General features: G+C 61.9%; 1 protein-coding gene across 2 annotated transcripts in view; it reads right to left on the bottom strand.

Annotated features, from left to right (window-relative positions):
- TP73 (tumor protein p73) overlaps positions 1-25062 on the bottom strand; it is a 45588-nt gene that overhangs the window by 9220 nt on the left and 11306 nt on the right. For both annotated transcript variants that reach the window (XM_059894485.1, XM_059894495.1), the window contains exon 3: positions 9722-9967. In XM_059894485.1, coding sequence (XP_059750468.1) covers positions 9722-9967 — 246 coding nt within the window. The remainder of the gene's footprint in view (positions 1-9721; positions 9968-25062) is intronic.

Genomic DNA, 25062 nt, shown 5'->3' with positions numbered 1-25062 from the left:
TCGGCTCACTAGGGAAAATGGACAGAGCCCCGCAGCCCCCAGAAGAAACTAGACTTATAGGAGGCTCACGCCTGAATGCCACGCAGCCTCACCGGGGCCTCCTGCAGCGCTGGTGGATTCCAGAGGGTGTTTCTTCCCCTGCAGGTGTCCCACCTGCCTGCGGAGGGTCCAGCGAATGAGGTGACCAGGGCTGGGAGGGGTGTGTAGAGGACCCACAGAGAGCTGGCCTGGGCTGGGGGGTGGTCAGCAAGGGTAGAAGGCGTCGGAGGCCTGGCCACTGTGTTGCAGTTCTGGCTCTGGGTTTGATAGCTGGGATGCCTTAAACCACTGGACACCTCCCCGCGTCTTGATCGCTGGCCTGTGATGTGCTACATAAAACAGCCCTGAACCTCGCCCACTGTGGAAGCGCCCGCACATGTCCCCGTGCGTCCTCGCCTCCGGTGAGGTGGCTCCTGGCCTCTGGTGTGAGCAGGGGCAGCGGGTCCAAGTCCAAGGCTGTGGGTGGGGAGGGATGGAGCCGAACGGGCCCCCAGGGGCACACAGGCCCTGTAGTCCCCTCTCCGATGTCGACCAACCACCGCAGGCAGCCCCAAGGAGGGAATGGAGCCAACAGGGAAGGGGCCAGCCTCCAGGCGCAGCCTTGGGAGGCGCAAAGCCGCAGCCCCCGGCCCCCTCCCCAGGCTCCGTGACTGCCGCCACGTGGTTTCAGAACCCCCGCCCCCACCAGCGCAGGCTTTCCCTCTGGCCTGCCTGCCCCAGTCCCACTGGCCACGGCCTCCGGAGCTGCGGACGCCCCGCCCCCGGGAGGAGCTGCGGGAGCTGTCCCTGGTACCGCGGGCAGCGGCCGCCTAACCGCCCGCCCCGCCGAAAGCCGCAAGCCGCAAGCCGCTGGGCTGGGAGCGCAGAGCTGCCTCTGGTGCCTCACCCCGGCTGGCTGGCGACGAGCGTGGGGAGAGGAGGTTCCTCCCTCTGCGTCCCTGGCCAGGCCCCCGATGGCCTTGGGTGGGCCCACTCACCGTAGCAGTGTCCCCAGCCCAGTGCTGCCCTCAGCTGGCTGCTCACACCGCCCTTGGGCACACACCCGGTCAGGCCCCAGGCCCCCGGCCCGGGTTGGACCCCCGGACGCCCAGGCTGGCCCAAGTCGGGCAGCGTCGGGGGGGGGATGCCTGAGGTCTAAGCCCACCCTGGTAGCATCAGGCGGTGACAGCTGCGGCCGCTGGGCTGCAGGGCAGGAGGGAAGCCTGGGAGGGGGAAGGGGTAGGCCTGGATAGCCAAACCTGGGGTTGGGGGCAGGGTGGGACCTGGAGGGAATGAAGGAGCTCCCCCACCCCCTCCCCTAGCTCCTTCCCCTCCTCCCAGAGCTCCTGGGCCTCAGGCCGCCCTGGGCACAGGGCAGGGAGGAGGAGGGCTCCTGGGTCCTCATCAATTTTGTAAAAAAGGTCACGCGGAGATGCTTCTTCTCGCCCTCCCTCCCTCCTGCCTCTCCTTCCCTCCCTCCTGCCTTTCCTTCCCTAGAACCGCTAGATGGATGTGTTTCAACAGATTCCGAGCTGATAAAATCTTATTTATCTTCGGCGGTTGACACAGAGCCGTCAGGACTTGCCTGTTCGGGGATGCGTGAGTTCCTTCGTGTTTGCAGGAAATGGTTTGCCCAGACGCTGGTGTGTGCCCATCCTGCCCCCACCCGGTTCCTCTCCTGCGATCCAACCCCCCCCCCACCCACTCCACGATAGGCCCGGCCCAGCCTGGCTGGGAGCCTCGGCCCGGCAGGGCTGGTGCAGGGGGTGGTGGGCAGAGGGTGGCAGGCGCGGCGTGGTGGCGGCTGTTAATTTCCTCGCGCCTGCTCCCCTGCAGCTGGGTGCCAGGCACGGGCAGGTCTGGGCAGAAGGAGAGTGGAGAGGTGATAATAACTTGTCTGTCATTTTCCAGGGACGTGTAGCATCTTGCAAACCGCAAATACCGTTAACCAGCTTGGGTGAATCTGTTACAACAGATTCTGGAAGACGGGGCCTGCAGTGGGGGCTTTATTATTTTTACTAATTTTTTTATGGACCACTTTTATCTGCTTTCTGTGCGAGCGCGTGTGTGTGCATGTGAGGGAGCTCACACCCACATTTCTCTCCTCTTTTGGGTTATGGACCCTTTGAGGACCTCCCCAAGGCCACAGGCCCTCACTCACCCTAGAAAAGCCCTTGTGTCTTCACTCAGCGGAAAGTGGCCAGGAGCATGGGGGGCTCTGACAGGTGTCAGGGAGGTGACCGGCCTGGGGGGGTGACCATCACCCCAGCCTGCTTCAGAGCACCCACGCTCAGAAGGCAGCAAGGGCCCACACACAAGGAAACCCACGGCCAGCAGCCCACCTTGGCTGCGGGCCTGGTGGTTGGAGGCTCCGGGGGCCCCCTGGCTCCAGGGTGGGGGCCACAGCCGGTGCCTGGCCAGCAGATAAAGGAGGCTGCTCCAGCCCCCCCCCTTTTCTGTCAAGATGCTGTGCGATGAGTCTCAGTCCCGACTCCAAAGGGCCTTGTCGATCCACTGGCCCCCCCCATGAACAGTGCGGGGAGGGGGTCTTGCACACAGGGGGGTCCCATTGTTATCACTCTCACTCTGGTCCCAGCCAGAAGCTCCTTCCCAGGGCGGAAGGAGCTGCCCAGAGGCCGGCCCTGCCTTTAGCTTCAGTGACACCCTCGTGGGCAGGGTGAGGTGAGCCTGGGCCTCCATCTGGTCCTTGTTCCGTAACCCAGGCACAACATCTGGCCACCCCCGGACCCTGAGGAGGGGGCGAGCAGTACGTATTCTGAGCCCCTGGGACAGGCCGGGCTTGCAGGGAGCCCCAGAACTCCCGCCAGCGGCCACCCCTCCCGCTCCCAGGGCACAAAGAGCGTCGACAGCCCAAGCACCACGCTCAGCCCCAGCCAGGTCCGAACACGGTCCCTCTGCCCACAAGCTTCACTTTGCCAGCTGGGGAGCCTGCCTGGCCTGGCCTCCTTTGAAGACCGGCGTCCCTGCTGCAGGGGCCATCCCCCAGCTGGCCTCATGGAGAGAGCCCTCTGGCAAGAACCCGGCCAGCAGGGCTGCGGGCCGTGCCCGGCACGGGGCGGCGGGGGGAGGCTGCCCACCTGCCCAGCTCTGCCCAGCACCGGGAGGGCCCCCTTGACGGCCCGGGGAAGGAGGTCCCCACTACGCTCACCCCATCCCACCTGCAGCCTTCTGAGCTGGCCTGGCCTTGTGAGCACGGTGACTGCAAGGGTCAGTGGGCACCTTCCGCTCACAGGACAGCCCGGGAGCCTCGGCCTGTGGGCCCACCATTCTGGACACGGCCACTGTCCAGTGTGGGCAATTCCTTCCCCCAGCGCCCTGCAGCTCCCGGATGGCCTGGGGCTGGACCAGAGGCAGGAGGCTGGGGGGATGGCGGGAGGGGAGGCCAGGCTGTGGCCGCAGCTGTAGCAGATACTCAAGGTGGCCTCTCCGGAGGGCCGTCATGTCAGCCCCGACGGGAGCCCTGAGGATGGGCCCTCCTGTCTCTGACCTTCCTGCCATGGCAGCTGCAGGTAAGTCCCCAGTTCAGGACCACAGGTAAAGCCACGCCCTCCAGCCAGGAAGCAGTGAGGGCATCTCTTCACTAAATCAACTCCACTCCCGGCCAGCAGGAGAGGAGCCCCCGGGGACCTGCACGCCCTGGACACGTGGGGTGGTCACTTTTCAGCTTTTAGTACAGTTGGCTGCCATCGAAGTTTTCACTGGAACCTGTAAATATCCAGCGAAGCATCTGGGGCAGGGAGTGCTGGCTTCTACACATCTGACCCCGCAGCACACGGCGTCTCCCATCACATCAGCACCACCTTGGTTCATCCTCCCCGAGGCCCTGGAGGCACTGGCTGCCCGCTCACAACACGAGGACCCACGGAGGAAGGGGGCGCCTCGCCCTGGGCAGGTCTGCGATCCTGGGGGAGCCTGCCTGCAGGCCACTGCGTGTTTCCCCCAACGGCCTCTGACTGTCCACTTCACTGAACCCTGTGCACCTTTCATGGGGGCCTTCCTGCCCTAGAAGGAGCTGCAGCACTCACAGCCCCGGTGGGATTTCAGGGCCTGGGATCCATGAACTTGAGCTTGGCTTCCAAGGTTGGGATCTGAGAAAACCCCAAAGCAGATTTCCCCGACAACCAACCACAGGGACCCACCCAGCTTGGAAGCCAAGCTCCAACTCGCTCCCCCAGGGCCAAGGTCCAGGGCACTCAGGACCCCATGGCTGCAGCAGTGGTTCTAGGAGAAGCTGGGGCGAGAGCTCCCCTTCGGCCCTCATTTTCCCAGCTAGAGAGGGGGCTAAGGGCACTGGAGGGTGGGGCGGGAACAGGGGGCCAGGTTCGGGTGCAGGAAGAGGAGAAGGGGCAGGTCCCAGGCCCTCCTGGCCTGTAGCTACGTTTACCTCTGAGCCTGGTCAGCCCTGGAGCATTGTAATTATAAAGTGTTCTTTATAATAGAGGAATATATATAAAGGAATTTTCATCAGTCAATAAAAATCAGGCTGCGAAGGCGAACTGGGCAGACTCTCCCCGCCCAGTGGCAGCTGTCACTCACTCACTGACAAACAGTAGTCGCAGGCTTGCTGGGCCCAGGTGCTCCCCGCCAGGGCAGGCCCTGGACCTGTGAGGGGTCAGCCCCCCTCACCACTGGTCCACTGGGTCCTGGGGGGGTCCCTGGACCCACCCTTCGGAGCTGAGAGAAGGCTGCTCCTTTGATGCGCTCCACAGAGGGGCACAGGCTGTGCCCCCCACAAGCTGCGTGATGAAGGCCAGGGGTCAGGCTGCCGGGGCTCAGACCCCCACTCCACCCTTTGCTGATGGGCGACCTTGAGCAGGGACCTGCCCTCCCGAGCCTCAGTTTCCTTATCCGTAAATTGAGGAGGACACGAGAGCCTACAACATGTACCGGGGTGCTCGGTGGGGGGGGCCTACCCACGCAGGGGCCCTGCAAGGGCACTGTCCACGCACCAACCAGACACCCTAGAATCCACGGAGCTGTGTCCAATTTGGAAACAAGCCCCAGACAAGAGAGGACTCTTGGTAAGACATCTGTTGCATCATGCCCGGCCCACAGCCCCACACCTGGGAGATGCAGCCCTGTCCCTGGGGGCTCCCCTCGCCTCCCCTGCAAGAACCTCGGGGCTGGGAGGGGGGACTGCCCTGGGACCCCTCGGCGGCAGGGACTCGGGGCCCCTTTCAGGGCCCCCCAGGCTGAGTTCTGTGACCTCCAGGCGCAGGGCTCCCCCGCTGCTTGAGGGGACCCCCACCTCGGGCCGCGAGCTGGGGCACTGACCCCCCAGGACCAGCCGCAGGGAGCGCCCCCCCACGGAGCTCCACACAGGGCAAGCGTTTGCTGCAGATTCTCCCCGAGTACTCGGAGGTTCATCTCTACAATGAACACTGCTAGGACTCTTCCCTCGGCTTCAAGTACGTATAATTGCTTCTGGTGCCAGTAAAAGGTATTAATTCCACTTATGCATTCCATAAACTTTTAGGATAACGCAATTGATACCGCGATCATGTTGGGACACCTCCACTATTATTTTCCTACTTGCAAACCTCCGAGGGGCTGGAAAGTTTTCTCCCGAATCCATTAGCGTTGACTCAGCCACCTTCTACCCAGGAATCCCTCGTAGAGCCTTTGCGTTTCCCAGGCCCCCTCCCACGTGTTCCTGGGGCAGGGGTGGGACGGGAGGGCATTCACATCATGTGGGCCAGCTCGCTCTCAGGACAGACGGATGGACACACACCCCGTCGGATGTGGGGGCAGCTGGAGGTCATTCAGGGGGCTGTGTTCAGGCTGGGGGGCTGGCTGGAGGCCCCCAGGGACACGCTGTGCCCTCGCACCCGTGCGTACCCGCCCCGTCTCGCCTCACGGCAGCCTGCCCTGTGGGCCATCAGCAGTGTCACCCAGTCTGCCCGAGGCGCCCACAGATGCCCAGCTGGGCCAGGGCTCCGACCACACCAAGCCTGCCTGCTGACCTTGGAGCCCCTCCCCAAACTCCAGAACGTCAAGGACAGCCCCTTCCCTGGAGAGGCTCAGGCTGGGAGCAGGAAGGGGCCGGGCTGGGCTGGGCAGCCTCCGGACACCCTCACATCGGCTGTTCTTCCTCTCTGCTCCCTGGGACTCTTGTCGCCAGCTGTCCCCACACTGCCAACCCACAGGGGTCCCCGGGATGGGAGTGGCCATTGGGCCCAGAGGCCAACCCCGCCATGTCCCGGGGAGGGTGTGGAACAGGGACCCAGGCACCTGGCACTGCCATCCCTGTCCCGGCTCCACCCGCCCACCGGCCCAAAGAACATCAGTGCCCAAGGGTGCCGGGCCTTGCTCACAGCTGTGATCTCTCACGGCATCTGTCTCTCTCCAAAGCCCAGACGGCCCCGAAAGGAACAAGCCTCAGCCAGGACGCTCACAAGCAGCGAACGCTGGCGGGGCACTACAGAACCTCCTGTGACACAGCGACCCCGCCGGCCAAACTGCCATCTCCTCCCGCCCCTGCTCCTGGCCACTGTCTCAGGTCCCTCCTCTGGCTGCTCAGTTACCTGCTACCCACCTCCTCCTGACTCCTGTGGGAGGGGAGGGGCTGTCAGAACCCTGGGCAGCGACCAGGAGGGGCCTGCATGCCTGTGTGTGCAAGTACACGTGTACAGTGTCTGCACGTGGGCATGTCTGCACATGTGTCTGCATGTCTGCCTGTGTGTGCATGTCTGCACATGTGTTCGTGTTTGTGCATGCATGTACGAGCGTTGCGTGCACGCATACGTGCACACACGCCTGTGAGCTGAGGGCTCCAGGCCCCTCTGCCCCCAAAGAATGCAGGCGTGAGAGCTGAAGTCAAGGGACACAGGTCAAGGCAGATGAAGCACCCGGGGCTGGGGGGACTCCCAGGAGGCCTTGGCCAAGCAGAAGCCAAAGACCCCATTAACAGCTGCAGTCGCTTGGGGGCTGGTGAGGGTGTTTTTCCTGAGCAGGAAGAGGAGAGAAGGCAGCAGTCAATTTGGAACTGCACTTGAGAAAAATACGAATTATCTATCAGTTACCAGCCTGCTGGCGTAGGGGGGCCGCACATGGCACGGCGCGGAGGCCCGGAGGGCAAGCCCGGGCGGCAAGTCTGGGCAGCGCCCGCACAGCCAGGCCCCCAGAGCTGCAAGCAGGCAGGATGCCCGGTGGTCCGCGTCCTCACCATGAGCCGGCCGCCTGTCCCCCACCCCTCCCCGGGCAAGGCAGGGAGCCTGCAGGGGTGGGGTCTGCTCCCAGAGCCGAGGTGCCACGAATCTCATTATGGATGTGTGTCCCACCTCCACCCCCGCGTGGAGACGGGCTGGGGAGGGCGTCTGTGGGCACGAGCAGTGGCACCTTCCTCCTCAGCTCAGCTCCGCGAGCCCTCAGCGGGGGTGCAGGTGGAGATGCCCAGGCTGGGAGGGAGGTGTCCACTGCTCAGGCACGGGGGGAAGCGGGGCTGGGGCTTGGAGACACAGCTGCTCGGACAAATGAGCCTTCCCCTGCCCCCTGGTGTGGCCGCTGGGCTGCCTCCGTCCTGGACGACAGACCACCCCACGGGGCCACTTAGGGCCCGCACAACTGTGACCAAGCCATGAGCCCCTCCAGCCCTGAGGCCACACACCTGGCAGGGGGCGGTGGAGGCAACCAGGAGGGGGCAGCTCCCGTCCCTCCCTGAGGACCAGCTCAGACCATCCCAGGCGCTCAAAACCCCCCAGATGCTACAAACCCCATCAGCATCCTCAAACAATGCAGAGGAAGGGAGCCAGGAACCCCCCCCCCCAAACTGCCTGCCAGGACTCCTACGGGACCAGCAACTCAGGCCCTGATGACAGAACGTCAGTGAAGGAGGGACCGGGACCCTCCCCCTTAGAAGAGAGAGAAAGGGCTTAGGGAGCAAGTCAGACTGTGGAACAGGAGCAGTAGTGAGCCTCCTGTCACTAGAGATGTGCAAGTGGAGGGATGCCTCGAGGGCCAGACCTCAAAGCAGGGGTGTGGGGAGCAGGACCCCACCGGCAATAAAGAAGCCCCCGCAGGTGCAGCTTTGGCTAAACGACCTTGTCCAGGAGGACCAGGCTCCATGGCCGCCCACCCCCACCCCCGTCGTCCAAGGAAATAATGAAGATGCCAGCGCCGACCGCGCTAAGCCCATCCCGGTTAAGCCTTATCACCCCCACCAATGGAGCGATGGAGTGAGAATTCCCAGAGGAGGACATCTGGGCACCGACAGGAGCAGGTGCCCCTCTTGGCCCCCGGAAGCCCTGGAGTCAGTCTGAGCCTTGACTCAGCGATGGGTCAGCAGCTGGGGGAGCCCACGGCTCAAGCAAGAACCAGAGATAGCTGCAGGGGGCCGTCCAGGCTGCCTGCCGCTCTGCCTCACCTCTGGCCACCCCAGGAGTGTGGGAAAGCCACAGCCTGGCCAGCAGGGCAGTGGGGACAGTGGGAACCGGTTCTCAAAGCGCAGGACCTCAGTGTCACCAGTTTGGCACTCCCTCGGGGGCAGGAACCATCTACCCTGCATGGACTCCTTTGCTCCAGGGTCCTTTGCCAGGGGCCGGGAGTGAGCACGGAGCTGCTGTTCCCAGAGGAGGTGACGTGGCCCCATGGCCAGGACCGCCAGAGCCAGGCTCACTCTCCCCTCCTGGGGGCGGGCAGTAGACCTGGAGGGTCCTTGGGGCACCCTTTCCTGCCCAGTGACCTAGGCTCCGAGGCAAGCCGGCAGTGTATCCGGGGGTCTTGGTGCCCCTAACCCTTTACTCTGCCCTAGCAGGGACATCAAGCAGCGCCTTCCTCTCCCAGCCGCAGTGTGGACAGTGCAGTTCGGTGGTTGGGAGCACAGCCGCAGGAGCCAGCCACCAGGTCCCCACGCCAGTGCCCCCACTTAGCGCCTGCATAACTCGAGCAGGCGACTTCCCCTCCCCGTGCCTCGGCGTCCTGGACTCTAACACGGGACAACAGTAGACTCTGCCTCGTGGCTGCAGGCAGTTTCAAGGGTTTACACAACCTCAAAGAGCTTAGGGCAATAGCAAGTCACAGCTCTCGGGGAGCAGCCGTGGGTGTGTGGGATGTTATCAAGGTTGGCAAAATCTCGACCATCTCGACGGGGGGGTCAGATTGTTCCCAAGGGCACGGTGGCAGGACCTGGGGTCCGCGGCACCGTGGCTCCATCCCTGAGCCCCTGTCTCACACCCACGCTTGGAGATGACAACCCAGAGAGGGAGTGGGCAAAGCCGAAACCCACCGACAACAGACACCTCTGGCCAGCCCTGCGCTGCCTGGAGGAGGTGGCCTCCGTGGGCCCCGGCGCCAGCCTCAGATGGCTCCAGGTGTCCGAGCTGTGAGCCTGCCGCCCACCCAGCGCAGGACTCAAGCCAGAGCCCCCACTGAGCTCAGGGATGCCGCCGGACAGTCCTCGTGAGAAGGGTCTGCCTCCGTCTTCGCCGGGGGGAGGGGCATGTCCATCTCCTCTGGGGCCCTGTGGGAGGCTGGCCCACTCTGGCCACGCGTCCGTCCGAGGTGTGGGCACGCCCAGACTGCCCGGCCCCGAGACCCGCCTCCGGCCCGACGCGCCTCCCGGCCAGGTGGGAACCCTGGGCAGACGCGGATGTGCACGGAGGCCATCCCTGGGTGCCAAGGACGCGGGCAGCCCCTCCCCACCGTGCGCCCCACACGTGACCACCGGAGCCGGGGCGCCACTCACCGTCCAGGTGGCCGACTTGGCTGTGCTCGACTGCTGGAAGGTCACCTCGAAGTGGTGGGGGCCGGCGTAGTCGGCGTTGGAGGGGATGGCAGGCGCGGGCGACATGGCGTCGAAGGTGGAGCTGGGCTGCGCGTAGGGCGAATGGCTGGGCACGCGAGCGGTGTGCTCCGGGGCGTAGGGGCTGCCGGCCGAGGCCGCGCGGCTGCCCAGCTGGTCCATGGTGCTGCTCAGCAGATGCAACTGGGACTGGCAGGAAGGGGAGGAGGCAAGGGGGAGACACACAGTCAGGCTGGAGAGTGGAAGCCACCCCGTCCGGGAGGTGTCCTGTTACAGGAGCCTTAAAGGGCCAGCAGCTCAGTCATCCCAAATATTTCTTCGGGGGGTGGGGGGGGCCGGGGGCCCACCCGACAGGTCACTACTTGTGTTGGGATAAACTGACATAGTCACCTCGCCCTCCCCTCTCCATCAGCCTCCCAGTGCCTGGGCTCCTGGGGCTCCACCGAGCACACCTGGAGGGGACCGGCCTGCGGGGGCGGCTCCCAGCCCCCGACTGACACCCTGGCCGCCCGGCCGCACTCCCCAGGGGCAGCACCCGGCCCAGAGAGCCACGCCTCCTGCTGTCCCACCGTTACAGCTCAAGCTGGGGAGACCCCACCCCCGGGAGCAGGGCAGAGGGCGGCCCCAGCGCGTAGGGTGGGCACACCCCAGGCTCCGGTGCAGGGGCCGCCTGCCCAGGAGGCTTTGGGAGGCCAGATGTGGCCCCTCGGTCCAGCCCTGTAGGTGGTGGGACAGAGCTGGGGGCTGAAGGACGGTGGCTGAGGCCACTTGCGAAGGGCCTCTGTACGATGACAGGCTGCCTTCATCCATCCGCATCTGAATGCCCCCCCAGTTCCCCCTGCTAGCAGGTCTGCCTGGTCCACACCCTCTGCCCACCCCAGGGCACTGGCAGCCTAGCCCCCTCTGGGGCCACACACAGAAGGAACAGGAACTCTTAGCCTCATGGTGTGGGCGGGTCCCCTGGGTCACCCTCTGTGGGGTCCGGACCAGCAGCCCCTGCCCGGAGCTTAAGGGAGGCCCTAGCGAGGAAGGGAGGGGGCGGGCACCGGCCCACGCTTCAGCGTCTTGAGTCCAGGGCAGAGCAGGTCTCCCCTGGAGGGCTGGCAGGGGAGACCCACCCTCCCAGTCAGGAGGCTTCCAACAGGAGGCGGTTCGGAGGGTGACACAGTAGCCGACAGGGGCCAGACCTGCTCTAACCGCACATGTTTAAACAGCTCCTTCTCTGTGCCAGCCAGGCTCGGAGGGAGGGCGCTACTGCCCCCGATTTGCAGATGAGGAGACTGAGGCTTGGAGTGGGGATGGTAACGCCGGGGCACCGTGAACTGGGGGGACTTGCATCTGGCGGGCAGAGGGCCTGGAGTCCCCCTAGCGGGGTGGGGGGGAGAGGCAGACCGGACAGCAGCGGAGGGGCCCCTTTGCTCTGCACCCCCTTCCGAGAAGCAAGCACTCTGTCCCCTCCTCCAGACTGAAAAACAAACGAGCTAATTCCTTGGATGGTGGGGAGAACGCCCGCCGTGGGGCGACCCCGGTGCTCAGCACCCCCTGCACATCAAGAGGGTTGAGCTCCATAACCCAGAGCCCCCTGCAGCTCAGCACCCCGGAGGCACACCCGTGTCCACATCACCGAGCCCCCCGGGCCCCCTCCCGACCTGGGGAGGGAAAGCCTCTCCTGAGGTCTGCCCAGCCTGGAGGAAGCTCAGCACAGGTGATGATCGAGGGGGAGGGAGGTGACGGGTGATGGATGACAGGCGGCTGATTCTTACCAAAGCCACTGCCCCCCACCCCACCCCCAGCCCCATTCCTCCGCCCCACCGTGCCTCCCAGAGGCCAGGCAGGTGCTTCCCTCGGATGCTCCAGCCCTGACGGCCAACTGCCACCCAGTGCGGATCAGCCGCCAGGCCCGACCCCATGCCCTCCCCGTTGGGGACAGCCAGACTGGGCGACGCCGTCAGGGTGTTGGCACAAGGCCCTGGCCGAAACTGCCATCTGACAGATCCCTTGGGTGGGTCTCAGGCTTTTCTATTTGAACCTCCAGGGCCATTCCCCCCACCCTGTAAACCTGGGGCCCCAACACCAGTGGGATGGGGGACCCCTGCTGGGCAGACCCCACTTCCCCGCCCCACTAAGGCCACCTTCCCTGGTCGGCGGTCCCCCCAAAGGCCTTCCTAACTTCCTGTGCCTTCACCTGTAAGACGAAGGGGGCCCAGTGCCCACTGCCTTGCCTACCTTGCAGGTGGATAAACAAACTGCCGAGTCCGTGTGACGGAATGTTATTCCTCCACCATCAGAAAGAAACTCCTGATGCTACAACCCGGAGGAAATGCAAAAACACGCCACACGAAGGCGCCGACACGAAAGCTCACACGCCATACGGTTCCCGTTTACATGAAAGTCCAGGGATGGCAAACCCACAGGGACAGACGCAGATGGGGGGCGGCCAGGGCTGGGGTGGGGCTTCGGGGTGACAGCTAAGGTGCAGGGTTCCCTTCTGAGGCCATGAAAATGCTCTCAAATGGACGGTGGTGGTGGGTCCATGTACCTGTGAATTTTTTTAACTGGAGTATAGTTGATTTACAATGCTGTGTTAGTGTCTGCGGTACAGCAAAGTGATTCAGTTATACACACACATGGATATTCTTTTTCATATTCTTTTCCGTTATGGTTTATCACTGGATATTGAATATAGTTCCCTGTGCTATATAGTAGGACTTTGTTTTTTGTCCATCCTGTAAATAATAGTTTGCATCTGCTCATCCCAAACTCCCAATCCATCCCTACCCTGCACTCCCCACCTTGGCAACTCTAAGTCTGTTCTCTGAGTCTGTTTTGTGAATATGTCTTAAAAATACTGAATTGTATACTTTAAGTCGGTGAATTTTGTGGTATGCCAATTATAACTCAATAAAAACAACTGAGGGACCCGGCCAGTCCTCACCTCTCCTGGCCCGGGCCATTGTGGGCATGAGGGGAGCAACAGCCAACACCTCCAGAGGGCCCGGGTGCGGGCCCCACGTGCTCTCACACCCCCTTGCTCCAGGAGGGCACTGCTCTGCGTCCCCCAGGCTTACGCCTCCCCACTGGACTTCAGACCCGACAAGGACAGACCTTGTCCCACGGGTCATCAATGTACCCCCACGTGGGCACAGGAAACGTGGCCAGTGTGAACTAAGCTGCGCTGTGGACATAAGGGCACAGACTCCAAGGACTTAGTGCCAATGAAAAGAATAGAATAAAATATCTCTGGGCTTCCCTGGTGGCGCAGTGGTTGAGAATCTGCCTGCCAATGCAGGGGACATGGGTTCGAGCCCTGGTCCGGGAAGATCCCACATGCCGCAGAGCAGCTAGGCCCGTGAGCCACAACTACTGTGCCTGCGCGTCTGGAGCCTGTGCTCCACAACAAGAGAGGCTGCGATAGTGAGGGGCCCGCGCACTGCGATGAAGAGTGGCCCCCACTTGCCGCAACTAGAGAAAGCCCTCGCACAGGAACGAAGACCCAACACAGCCATAAATGAATAAATAAATAAAATTAAAAAAAAAAATCTCATTCACAATTTCATATTGATCACTTGCTGAAATGAGCATAGTTTGGGAAAAGCCAAATAAATCCTTGAATTATTTTCACTGTTTCTTTTCACCATTTTTAATGTGGCTACAAGAAAATGCAACGTTACACGTGTGGCTTGCATCCCATTTCTACTGGACGGCCGGCACAGGACAGGGTCCTCAATCAGTGGCCAGTGACGGACTCGCAACTGTAATTATTGTTATTGCTATTATTATTATTAATTATTAGCACATCCTTTGGGGTTGTAGTGCGTTTCTCATTACAGAGTAGTTACTCAGGAGGGTTGCTGAATGAGAGAGCAAGTGGGCACAGGGATGGAGGGATGGAGGGATGGATGGATGGAGGGGGGGATGGAGGGATGGAGGGATGGAGGGAGGGAGGGAGGGAGGGGGAGGGAGGAATGGATGGGGAGGGGGAGGGAGGGAGGGATGGATGAATGAATGGATGGATGATGGATGGATGGGTGGATGAATGGATGGATGGATGGAGGGAGGGGGGAGGGATGGATAGATAGATGGATGGGACAGCAGGATGCCCCCCACCCCACCGTACAAATGCCCAGGAATGAGGACGGGATGTGAGCCTGCTTCTCCCACTTGCAGGAGGCTGAGAACCTGGTGGGTCCTGGGGGGAGGGGTCCCAGCCTGCCACCCCAACCCCCAGAGATCTCCTTTCTCTTCTAGGTGATGAGCATGACCCCTCTGGAGGGTCTTCCCTTTCGCTCCACCAAGGGCGGCAGGGAGCCTTCCGCATCCCTAACAAGGACAGCCCAGCCTGGGGTTTCATGTCTGTCCCCCAGGCTCCATCCCCAACAGGAGGGCAGCCCAGGCCAGCGGAGCAAACAGCCCCTGCCTCCCAGTTCGGGGGAAGCAACCGTGTTCAGATTTTAACTTGTCCACATTCTTTACAGATCTGAGGCGAGTGCCAGGGAATTAGTCATTGAACCAAAAGCAGCAGGGCTGATAGGATCTCCACGCCCAGCAGCCACAAAGCAAGAGGGAGCCTGGAGGCTTCCAGCGGGCCGGCCCGGCACAGGAGTCCTAATGAGATGTGGGACCGCTGCGTCCATCATCCAGCGAGGGTCCCATCTCCTCTCCTCTCGCTCCAGCCCTCCGAGGTGGCAGGCTCAGGGGCCTCCTGTGGTCTGGGGGCCTGGGAAGCCCCCCTTCTCCCCGGGAGCCTGATGACACTAGCCTTGTGCTGGGCAGATGCTTTCGGGGCAGACCGCCAGCGCTGCTCCTTCCCTCCGTCCTGCTTCCCCAGGGACACCCCTGCCCACACCCGGAGAGACAGCAGAGATGTTTGTCCCCCTGGTTTCCCTGAGGCTTTGAGCGCAGCTGGGAACCCGAAGATTAGGAAGCGTTGCATCCTCACCTTGAAAGGCCCTTCGGTCCCTACCCACAGGGAACTTTGCATTTCCTTCCCGGCCAGGCAGGGAGCTTTGCTGGGGCCACCCCCCACCCAGACCCAGCTGCTAAACAGGGGAGCCTGGACCCCAGGGGAGGCCAGCGTGGAGGCCAGTGTCGTGCCCAAGGCGGCTGCACCGAAGCCGGCAGGGGTAGGGGGTTCTCCAGAACCAGAGGCCCCCCCGAAGCTGAGACGAGACCCACTTGGCAACAGGGAGGAACTCAGGCAAAACCAGGATGCTTTTGGTTTGTCTGGCTTTCGGTAAGAACTCCCAAGAGAGTGGGCTGATTGGGGCACGCCTGGCCCGCGGCGGCCCGCATGTGCCTACACGCGCGTGCAGGGCTGCTGGGCCCGAGCCAAGGAGGGCCGCAAGCGCGCGGGAGTCGGGAGCCGGCGGCTGGCCTCTCCCCAGCACCCCCGAAGCACCAGGCCTGCCTCTGAGCCTCAGAGGCCCCGAGGCCCCGGCGCTGGGCTGCAGCTCTGGGAGGGGGTCTCGAGGCAGAGAGCACTTCCCTCTCAGATCTCAGTGCCTCCGGCGGAGCCGGACGATGCCCTGGGGGCCCCTCTCTCCAGCCCCTCCAAGACGGTCCATCCGTTTGCTCCACAAACGTGTTCTGATGCTCCCTGTCAACTTAGAGCAAGATGCTGGGCCGGGGGAGGGAGGTCAGACTGCCCCCCAGGTGCGGGCCGTCTGCAAACCCACACCGCGCGCCTGGGCTTATGTCCCAGCCTCCGCAGGGCAACGAGGCTTGCTCCTGGGGTCAGCGTCTCTCAGGCAGGAATCCAGAGTGGCCTACTTTTGCTCCGTGTCGGGCAAGGGCGCACCCTGGGGCCCTCCAGGGGGGGCCATGTGCACACGTGTGCTCACACACAGGGCCCAGAACACACGCGGAGATGGGGCACGGGGCTTAGACCTCCAGTTGTGGCCACCCATCTGCAGAGGGAGGCGGTTGAATGGGGAGGGGCTGAGGGGGTCCCGCCCCCTGAATGGACATCCCGCTGCCAAAGCCTCCGGGGTCTCAGGGAAAGGAGGAGGCTTCCCGAGGAGCTGCGGGGAGAGGTCCAAAGGGGGCTGCCCCGGGGTCGGGATCCCGGCCCAGTTCCCGCCCACCCCCAGCCCCGCCACCACGTCCCCAGCCCCCAGCCTCAGGGGCCTCTTGCCCAGTCGCTGCAGATCTGCTGCGGGCCTTCCCGCACACAGGTTAGCCCCAGACCGGACGCTCAGAAACTCTGGGCTGAATGGACCAGACCCTGGAACTCCCAAGTAGACCCCCCGAATCACACAGGCCCACTGTACCCACTCCTGAGCTGGTGCACGCTGCGGCCAAAGGCAGCTCCAGCCCATGGCAGTCCTTCCAGGAGACCCTCGTGGGAGTGACCACACTGCACCAACCAGCACCCCGCCAGTGCCCAGGGGCCGGCCACCTCCCCGTGAGGGCAGGGAGGCGGCCCCCCTGTATCCTCCTCTGACCCCCACAGACTGCCGTCCCAACCAGCCTTCTCCAGGACCTGGGCTCTTCCCGCTCCACCAGGTCGACCCTTTCATTGTGAGCTGGATTTTGTGGGTTTATAAGTTTCCCATTTTATGTGATTATCTATTTAGAATTTGTAAACCATCTCAAATGATCTTGGGGGATGTACCTGGGAAATAAACCGTCTTTGACAGTTTGTGTCCCATTCCCTCCTAATCTCTAGCCTCCCTGCATCCATGACCACCTTCAGCAAAGCTCCAGGATGCTAAGATTAGACAAGGACAGTACAGACGGGCTGTGACGTGCAGTCAGGGGACCCAGCACAGATTTACATTTAGGTACCACAAGTGCCCTCCGGAGTAAAACTTATTTTTTTTAGTGAACGTGGTAACAGAAAAACTTGTCAGTAAAATTTAAAACGACTCTGGTTATGTCCCCAAAGGCTCACGGTTTCAGGCTGCCTCACCCAGTGCAGGGGGCTCGAAGCTAGGCCAAGCGGGGGCAGCTGGGGAACGCGGAGCTCAAACACTGACTCAGGAAGCATCTGTCTGTCCCGGCCGCAAGGACACAAAGATTCGAAAGACAGGACTCGCTCGCCTTTGGGCAGTGATAAGAGCTCCCAGGAAGCCCCAGTTTCCAGCCTCCTTTCGACACTGCAGGTCCATACCACAGGGCCTTTGCTCGTGCTGGTCCCCCCACCCCCAATACTGTCTCTCCTACCTGTACCACCTCTCAAGGATCACCTCCTCCCTGAAGCCACCCAGGCTCTCTCCACCTGTTCTGGTGTTCGAGGACTTCCTCCGCTGCTTCTCTGGGTACAGTAACATGATGACGCACGCCCATGTGGGTTCGCATCCGTGCCCACCTTTCACCAACGGCTTCTGTGAGGGCCCAGCAGTTAATACACTAAGAAGCTGAGAACGGCGCCCGACACACGGAATGCACAGACGTGTCTGCTGTTGTTCCTACCGGCTCCCTCTCCCCCTACCTGCCCCCAGGTGGGCATGGATGGCCACGGTCCTGGGAGCTACCACATGGATGGCTATCGCGGAAACATTGGTTCTGGCTCCTTCTTTTCTAAGCCATAGGAAGGCCAGCTCACTCATCCTGCATTCTTCTGCATTTCTGGCAGAAATGGAGGTTTCACGCTTTTAACGTTCTTTCAAGGTGTGGTCAGAAGACCATCACTCAGGGCACCCACCCAAGGCCCTGAGGGCCCGTCTCGGAGAGGGCCCCCTGGGAGGTTTGACCTTTTCTGGCAGCTTGGGCCCATCCTCCCCCACCCCCAGTGCTACTTAAGTTCAGCAGAGAATGATCCAGTAGGTCATAGCGCACCCTTCCCTCCACGCCCAGAAAGGATCAGGAGGGACTCAGCGAGGGACAGAAATAACAGGACAACTCGAAAGTGCAAAGGAGGCTGCCCGGCGGCGAGGGCAGGCTGGCAACCAGCGTAAACAGGGACCCAGGATGAGACACGTAATTACAGAATCCCCACCGTCCAGGGAGCAGGGTCAGGAGACAGAAACTTCTCCTCAGCATGGAAGCCCCGACCTCAGAGATGAGAGGCTCCTACTAAGCTAATTTCTCTCCATCAGAGTGTACAACCCATCCAGACACCTTCCTCCTATTCTAGCTCCTATTTCTGCATTAAGAGCCTGCTGAGTTTCCAGGACACCTGCAGCTCACACGGGCAGCTGTCCCGCAGTCCAGTCCGTGGTGCCCAAAGTGTGCGCCACGGCACGACTGCAGACCTTATCAGAGCCTTGAGGACAGCCGGCGTGTGAGGCGAATCTTGGAGAGAGAAGTGGCACGGAGCGCTTGCTAACCAGGAGCTCCTGTCCCCACAGGAGCCAAGCTAGCTGGCAGTGGGGGGTGAGGGGAGAGGACCTGCCTCTGGCTCTTTAAAATGGCCCCCCTTCTGGCAGAGGGCAGGCTGGAGGGGGACAGTCTGACAAAGAGCTGTCCCTTCCCCGTCAGGCAGGGATGAAGTTCCGCCCTGTGGGACAGCGCCCTGGTCCTGCCTCCAGGGAGTGCTGGGGTCCCCGCCCATCCCAGGGCACGCAGCCACCACTGGCCCGTCCCAGCCCTGCCTTTTCCCAGTGGTCTGGCTGCATGGCTTGGCCACTGCCTACTCTGTTCTTGAGAGGAGGCCGGGGGACCTGGAGACAGTGGCCGAGCAGCAGAACGCTTGCCAGCTGCGTCCCAGGGCGCCCATGCTGCCGCTGGTTTGCCCGTGGGACTGGGTTGGGGCTGAATTGCCGGCTTCTAGAGAAGCCAGGAGTGTCCCTGGGGGGCACTTCCCGGGACTGCACCTGTGTCCCTGCTCCTTCCAGGAGGGGCCTGTGTGTATTTTTATTTTAATAGATGAAAGTTGGATCTTTTTTATCCCATAAAGGGTTGGGTCTTTTTATCCCTTTCTTATGAAAGGGTTGGAGAAGTTATTTTTTTGGTTTTTGCTTTTGTTTTTTTTTTGGTTGCGTTGGGTCCTTGTTGCCGCGTGAGGGCTTTCTCTAGTTGCAGCAAGCAGGGGCTGCTCTTCGTTGCGGTGCGCGGGCTTCTCATTGCGGTGGCTTCTCTTGTTGCAGAGCACGGGGCTCTAGGTGCGCGGGGTTCAGTAGTTGTGGCACACTGGCTCAGTAGTTGTGGCTCGCAGGCTCTAGAGCGCAGGCTCAGTAGCTGGGGTGCACGGGCTTAGTTGCTCCGCGGCATGTGGGATCTTCCCAGACCAGGGCTCGAACCCGTGTCCCCTGCATTGGCAGGCGGATTCTTAACCACTGCGCCACCAGGGAAGTCCCAGCCTGTGCGTTTTTAACAGAGGAGGGTCCTGTGAGCAGCAGCATTTAAGGTCCCACCAGACTGAAAGGAACTAAAGGATCAAGGTTTGTCTTTTTTAATTGGGGGGAGGGAGGCATCCCTTTTCCTCTGGCCGTAAGCCTCCAAAATAACTGTCCACGCCTTTGTGAAGCCACAGCAAATGCTCCACGGCCACCCTGGCTAAGCGCGTGCAGTATCTCACACCCTTGACCCTCAGCTCTTTCTAGAAGCTGAAGCAGGTCTCCCTGGCTGCTCTGTGTGGAGCCAGCAAGCTGGCGGCAGCTGGGCTGGGCTCCCCGCTAAGGCTCCTCTCACTCTGTGACCTCAGCCAGGCTCACAGGGATCAGGCACGGGACCCTCGAGACCCCAGAAGGGGAGGCCCGGCCGCCGAGCTGGCCCCATCGGTGTCCTCCACGCCTTCCCTGAGACTCCTGACAACGGGGAGTGAGGATGTTTCCCAAGAAAACCCCAAGAAGCCCAAATGCAGCTCCAAGCAAAATCTACCCGTGACCTTCCCAGATGTGCACCACCAGCCTGAGGCTTCGCAGTTCCTCCGAACTCCCTCCCTCCCTCCTTCCCTCCAAAGCTTGCTGGGTCCCAGCAGACATGCCCACGCTGCCTACCCCTGCGCTGTCTGTTGCGCCCCACTCCCCCTGCGGCCTCAGCACCCACCCTGCATCTAGCGCTGCACCAGGGCCTGCAGAGCGCCCTCACAGCCCTGAGGGAACAGGCTCCAGGCTGCTCCCAAGGTCAGCCTCTGGGCACCGGCATTCAAGCTGCCCGAGGCCCAGTGCAAGGCCTGGCTGTGTGGTCCAGCGGGGGACCTCTTTGCAAAAATTGGAAATCTGGTAAATACAGTAAGTCCCCTACATAACGAACGAGTTCCGTTCCAAGGGCGCGTTCGTAAGTCCAATTTGTTCGTTAAGTCCAACAAAGTTAGCCTAGGTACCCAACTAACACAATGGGCTATATAGCACTGTCCTGTAATAGGTTTATAATACTTTTCACACAAATAATACATAAAAAACAAACACAAGGGACTTCCCTGGTGGCGCAGAGGATAAAACTCCACGCTCGATCCCTGGTCAGGGAACTAGATCCCACACGCATGCCGCAACTACGAGTTCACACGCCACAACTAAGGAGCTGGCGAGCCGCAACTAAGGAGCCTGCCCGCCACAACTAAGACCCGGTGCAACCAAATAAATTAATTAATTTTAAAAAATAAAAAGTTAAAAAAAAACAAACACAAAAAAATAAAGAAAACATTTTTAATCTTACATTACAGTCCCTTGAAAAGTACAGTAGTACAGTACAACAGCTGGCATACAGGGGCTGGCGTCAAGTGAACAGGCAAGAAGAGCTACTAACTGGAGGAGTGAGAGGAGGTGGGGGATGGTAGAGGTGAAGGATCGTCAGCAATAGGAGACGGAGGGCAAGCTGCAATTTCACTCACGCCTGACGCTGATGGCACAGCTTCTGGTTCCTTGCTGGATTCAATTCCATCTACCCTCTTGAAAAAACGATCCAGTGATGTCTGGGTAGTAGCTCTTTTTTTTCTCATCCTAGATGACACGGTAGCACTGGATTGCATTCTGAACGGCTGCTGCAACCTTCACGTACTGTTCTACATTTGCATCCTGTGCCTCAAAACCTAACAGCGCCTCCTCAAATAGAGAAAATCCCCTTGCCATTTCCTGCGTCGTGAATCTCTTCGGTTCTTCAGTTACTTCTTCCTCTTGTCTCTCTCGGCGCTTCTCAACAGTACCAGCTACATCACTGCTGCTGTTACGCTTGCTTCCGGACATCCTGGGCTTGAAATAAAGATACTGTACTACTGTACTCTATTCAGTCCTGTACAGTAAAGTACACAGAAGCACAACCACTTGTAGAGGATGCACGCATGTGACAATGTACGCCAGACACATGAACTAACTTACGTGATTGGACGCAAGAACGCACGTTCACGTCTTTGAAAGTTCGCAGCTTGAAGGTTCCTATGTAAGGGGACTTGCTGTAGTGTTATCTGCGTCTTCGTCACGGGACCAGTGTGGATCCAAATAGGAGGGGGTCTGGGTGCAAAGGTCACCAGGTGGAGCCCCCCTGCCCCCCGCGCTCTGCCGGGCCCTCTGCCCTGTGGCCCCTCCCCATTCCCCTCCTGCTCAGCTGTCACCTCCTGCAGTGAGGCCCCCAGCCCATCACTCCCACTCCAGGTACAGCGCCTCCTAACCCAAGCTTCTACCCCACGTGACCCAGTTCATCCTGTTCCCACGCTGGGGAAGGGTTAGGGTTAGGGTTAGAGTGGGGCAGACGTGCGTCTGTTTGTCACCACCGTCACCCCAGGTTTGAGGCCCTGGGGTCTGATCTCAGAGGCTCTACCTGCGGAGGGTCAGCCAGGTGCCCCCTCCTCTGGCGTTCTCTGTCTGCTCTGACCCCCAGTGTCCCCGTGCTCCCCGGAGGATACCAAAACCAGACTTTCAAAAAATAGAGAATGAAACTTCCAACTCCGTGATCTTCGCTGGCAGGCGTGTCTGGGCTTGGGTGCAGCCTCGCCCAGAGGTAAGTCACTGACAGGCCGTCTGGGCTCCGGCTGGGAGATAACCCGTCCCACTCGGAGCGGGACCTCCATCCCGCTGGTATTTCCCACAGCATCTCCAGGAGTCTGTGATTAAACGGATGGAAATGCCAACAAGATTCGACTTGTGCCTGGGGGGAAAGGCTCCTTCTCCTCCTGAAAATATGCACACACGCTCTCTCCTCTCACGGGGCCTTGCCCAATCCCAGCCAGGGCCATGTGGAACTTTCCACACCTTGCGCTGGGCTGCCAGGGAGGCGTGTGTCTGCAGGACCTGCAGCCGGAGCCTCCGCCTGCAGGCGGCGCTGCTGAGACAGTGAGGGCGCAGCCTGGACCCGAGAGCCTCCACAGGGTCCCGCAGCGGGTCTGGGGTCTCAGGCTGCGCCCCTGCCCGGCTCTGCGGAGCTGCCCGGGAACAGGCAGGTGACCCATGGGACGCAGAGATTTTTTTTTAACCACCAGGAAACGATCCCAGTCCATGCCCCGCCTCCCAGGGCGCTGAGAGCCTGGAAGGAAAGTGGGGAGCTTGGTGATCTGTCACAGGCCCAGCTCGAGGGGTACGGCAGGGGTATGGGCTCCCCTCTCCTCCCTGAGCACCACTGGGGGGCGGTCTGCCCTCTCACCCCCTGCCTGCACCCCCAGAGCCTGATCCACGTGTCCCCTGACATCCTTTCATCCATCCATCACTCTGTCCGTCTGTCTGTCCATCCTGCAGATGCTAAGCACGCCCCGCCGGCACCAGACACTGAGGACACCGAGGGGGCCGTCATGGGGCGGCGGCCCTCCTCAGTGGGGACGACCGTGACAAGTGCAATGGAGGCGCAGGGAGGGTGCTGCGGGATGGCACAGAGGGGAGGAGGGGGCAGCCCGCAGAACTGGGGGAGGGACCGCCTGGACTTACTCAGCGAGTCCTGAGGGCCGACCCCAGCCCCTCCCTCCAGCTCTGAAGCCAGGACCAGCTTCCCGGCAGGGGGTGCAGCTCGGCCCTTCAACACACATCTCCCGGGCACCCCCCAGGCCCTGGGTGGCTGCGGTGGGCACAGAGACGCAGCCCGTACCCTGCACCCTCCAGAGCTTAACTCCCATGAGGAGAGGGCAGCAGAGAACCAGCGAGTGAGCGCGAGGGGCTTCAGAACAGGCTGGAGACAAAGGAAGAAGACAAAAGCGACCCAGTTGGGGGCGGCCAGGCCAGTGGGGCTTCTCGAGGCAGACGCCACTGGCGGCCCAGGTACTGGGGAGGTCTAGACCCAGATGTGTGAGAGGGGGAAGCCTTTGGGCCAGAGAGCCGCAGGGCCGAGGGCAGGGCACTGCTCAGAGGAGCAGAACCCTCCCTCCGGGGGCCCATGGGGGACTGAACGCAGGAGGGACCCTCTAGCTCCGGAGTCGAGTGGGAGCTGCACGGGGCCAGCGCGATCCAGGTCAGGCTGACAGGCTCCTAATGAGCGGGATGCTGGGCGCCGCAGGAGGGGCCCAGGAACAGCTCCCAGGTGTTGGCCAAGTGAAAGGAGGACGGAAGGGTGGATTTTCCGCCAGCTGAGACGGGACAGTCACCCATGGGGGGCGGAGGGGGGTGTATGTACGTGGAAGTGGGGATGCCAGAGGGCTGGCGCTGCGGGGATAGACCTAGAACCTGGCAAAGGGGCAGGAGGCTGGGCCGGCGAGCCCGGCTGATGGGGTGACCCCTCTGTCCCCCTGAATCAGGCTCTGGCATCTCCTTCCGGAAAGGTCAGTCCCTCCCCCAGCCCCGAGAGCCTTGCACCCTCTCAGCACACGGTAGCTCCGTCCCCAGCCCAGGGCCCCCCTGCTCCCAGTTCAGCTCTGTCCTCTCCCAGCCACGGAACGTGACTGCCTCCTGCCCAGGTCCCCAGAGGCCCGTCCCTTTTCTGTCCTCTCCGCCTCCCACCTCTCGGCATCGTGCCGCCCCCTCCCCCCAGCTTCCCAGGCCGCCCCTCTCGTCTGCTTGGTGGCGTCTCTCCCTGTGCTCAGCTCCGATCTGGGAAGCCCGGAGCTCCTCTCCCTGCGTGGGGCCCCACCCCGCCCTGACTGGGAACCCTACCTGTGCCAGACTCCCCAGTGGTCACCTCCACCCACACCCTCCAGCACGCAGGACACCTGCCCCGAAGGGTCCAAGCCGCTGCTCCAGCCAGTGCGGCCCGGGCTCCGCACCGCCCTCCCGTCCGCGAGGCTCCAGAACCCTGGGCATTCCCCTCGGTCCTCTCCTGCCCTTATTCCAGAGGTCAAACAGCCTCCCTCACCTGACCACTTCCCACCACCACCCCGATGCCTCCAGTCCCCTGGGCGGCCCTTGTTGGGCTCGACCTGCTTTGCCCTCAGCCCCACCGGACATCCCCTCCCTCCCTCCCGTGGCGTCAGGAACTCCACGCTCTCCTTCCATCCCACCTCCCACCGTCCTCCGTCCGTCCGCTGCTTGCGTCTCACACACAGCACAGTCAAAGCAGAACGCTTACTTTTCACCCCAAATCCCACTTCTTCAGTTTCCCAGCTGAATAAGTGATCACTCCCTTCACCCAGTCACTTGGGTCCAAACCCCCAGCCCATCAGCAGATCCCGTCCGTCTGGAATCCCAGGGCTCTCAGCCCCTCCCCTGCTCCCACCCGGTCCAAGGTGCCTACATCCCTCTCCATCCCGGGCCTCCAGCCGGCTCCCAGCCTTGCCCTGCCCTCCTGTGGTCTGCTCTCAGCACTGCAGCCCAGGCAGCTTCTAGAACTCACGAGGGATCACGTCCTCCTCCTGTGTGCCCTCATATGCAGTAGCAAGCACTCAGCAAATACTTCTTAAAGCACTGATTGACTTTTCCCTCCTGGGGTCCTCCTGTCCGAGGCTGCCCCTCCTATAGGAGCTGTCCCGTCCGTAGGGACGGGTGGGACCCTGCTCCAGGTTGCACGGGAGATCCAAGCGCTGTGCCCTCCCGTGCTGCCCCAGCTCGGGGCACACACCTACGACGTCCCCCATGGGCCTGGCCCATGGGACGGTGGCATGGGGCCAGGCCCAGTCACCCAAGCCTTCGATGACCCTGCAGCCCAGACGGACCTGGCCCGTCAACAGAGGCAGGCATGGGGGAGCCAGTGCTGTCCAGCACTGCCCGTCTCATCTCTTGCGAGTCTAAACGGACACACGTGAAACAGGAGCCTGGGAGGCGGCTGGGTGGGGTCCCTGGACGCCCCCCCGAAAGAGGAGTGGACGGGGAAGGTTGGAGAGTCTGGGTGCTCTCTGCGCTCATCCCATCTGCGAAGGGGCCCATGGGGCGTGCCCTTGGCTCCCTCCTGCCCCGTGAGCTGCCCGTCTGTGTAGGTGGGAGAAGATGCTTGGACCAGCAGCAAGCCCACCCCGGCACCAGCTGAAGGACCCCAGTAAGTGGGCCACGGCAGGGGGTTGTCCAGCTCCGACCAGGCAGCTGTGGGCCGTCGGCACAGCACGGGCTACGGGGCTC

The sequence above is a fragment of the Balaenoptera ricei genome, chromosome 1 (assembly GCF_028023285.1).
Source record: "Balaenoptera ricei isolate mBalRic1 chromosome 1, mBalRic1.hap2, whole genome shotgun sequence".
NCBI lineage: Eukaryota > Metazoa > Chordata > Mammalia > Artiodactyla > Balaenopteridae > Balaenoptera > Balaenoptera ricei.
The sequence above is the reverse complement of the archived record's forward strand: the minus strand, read 5'-3'. Positions and strand labels throughout refer to the sequence as shown.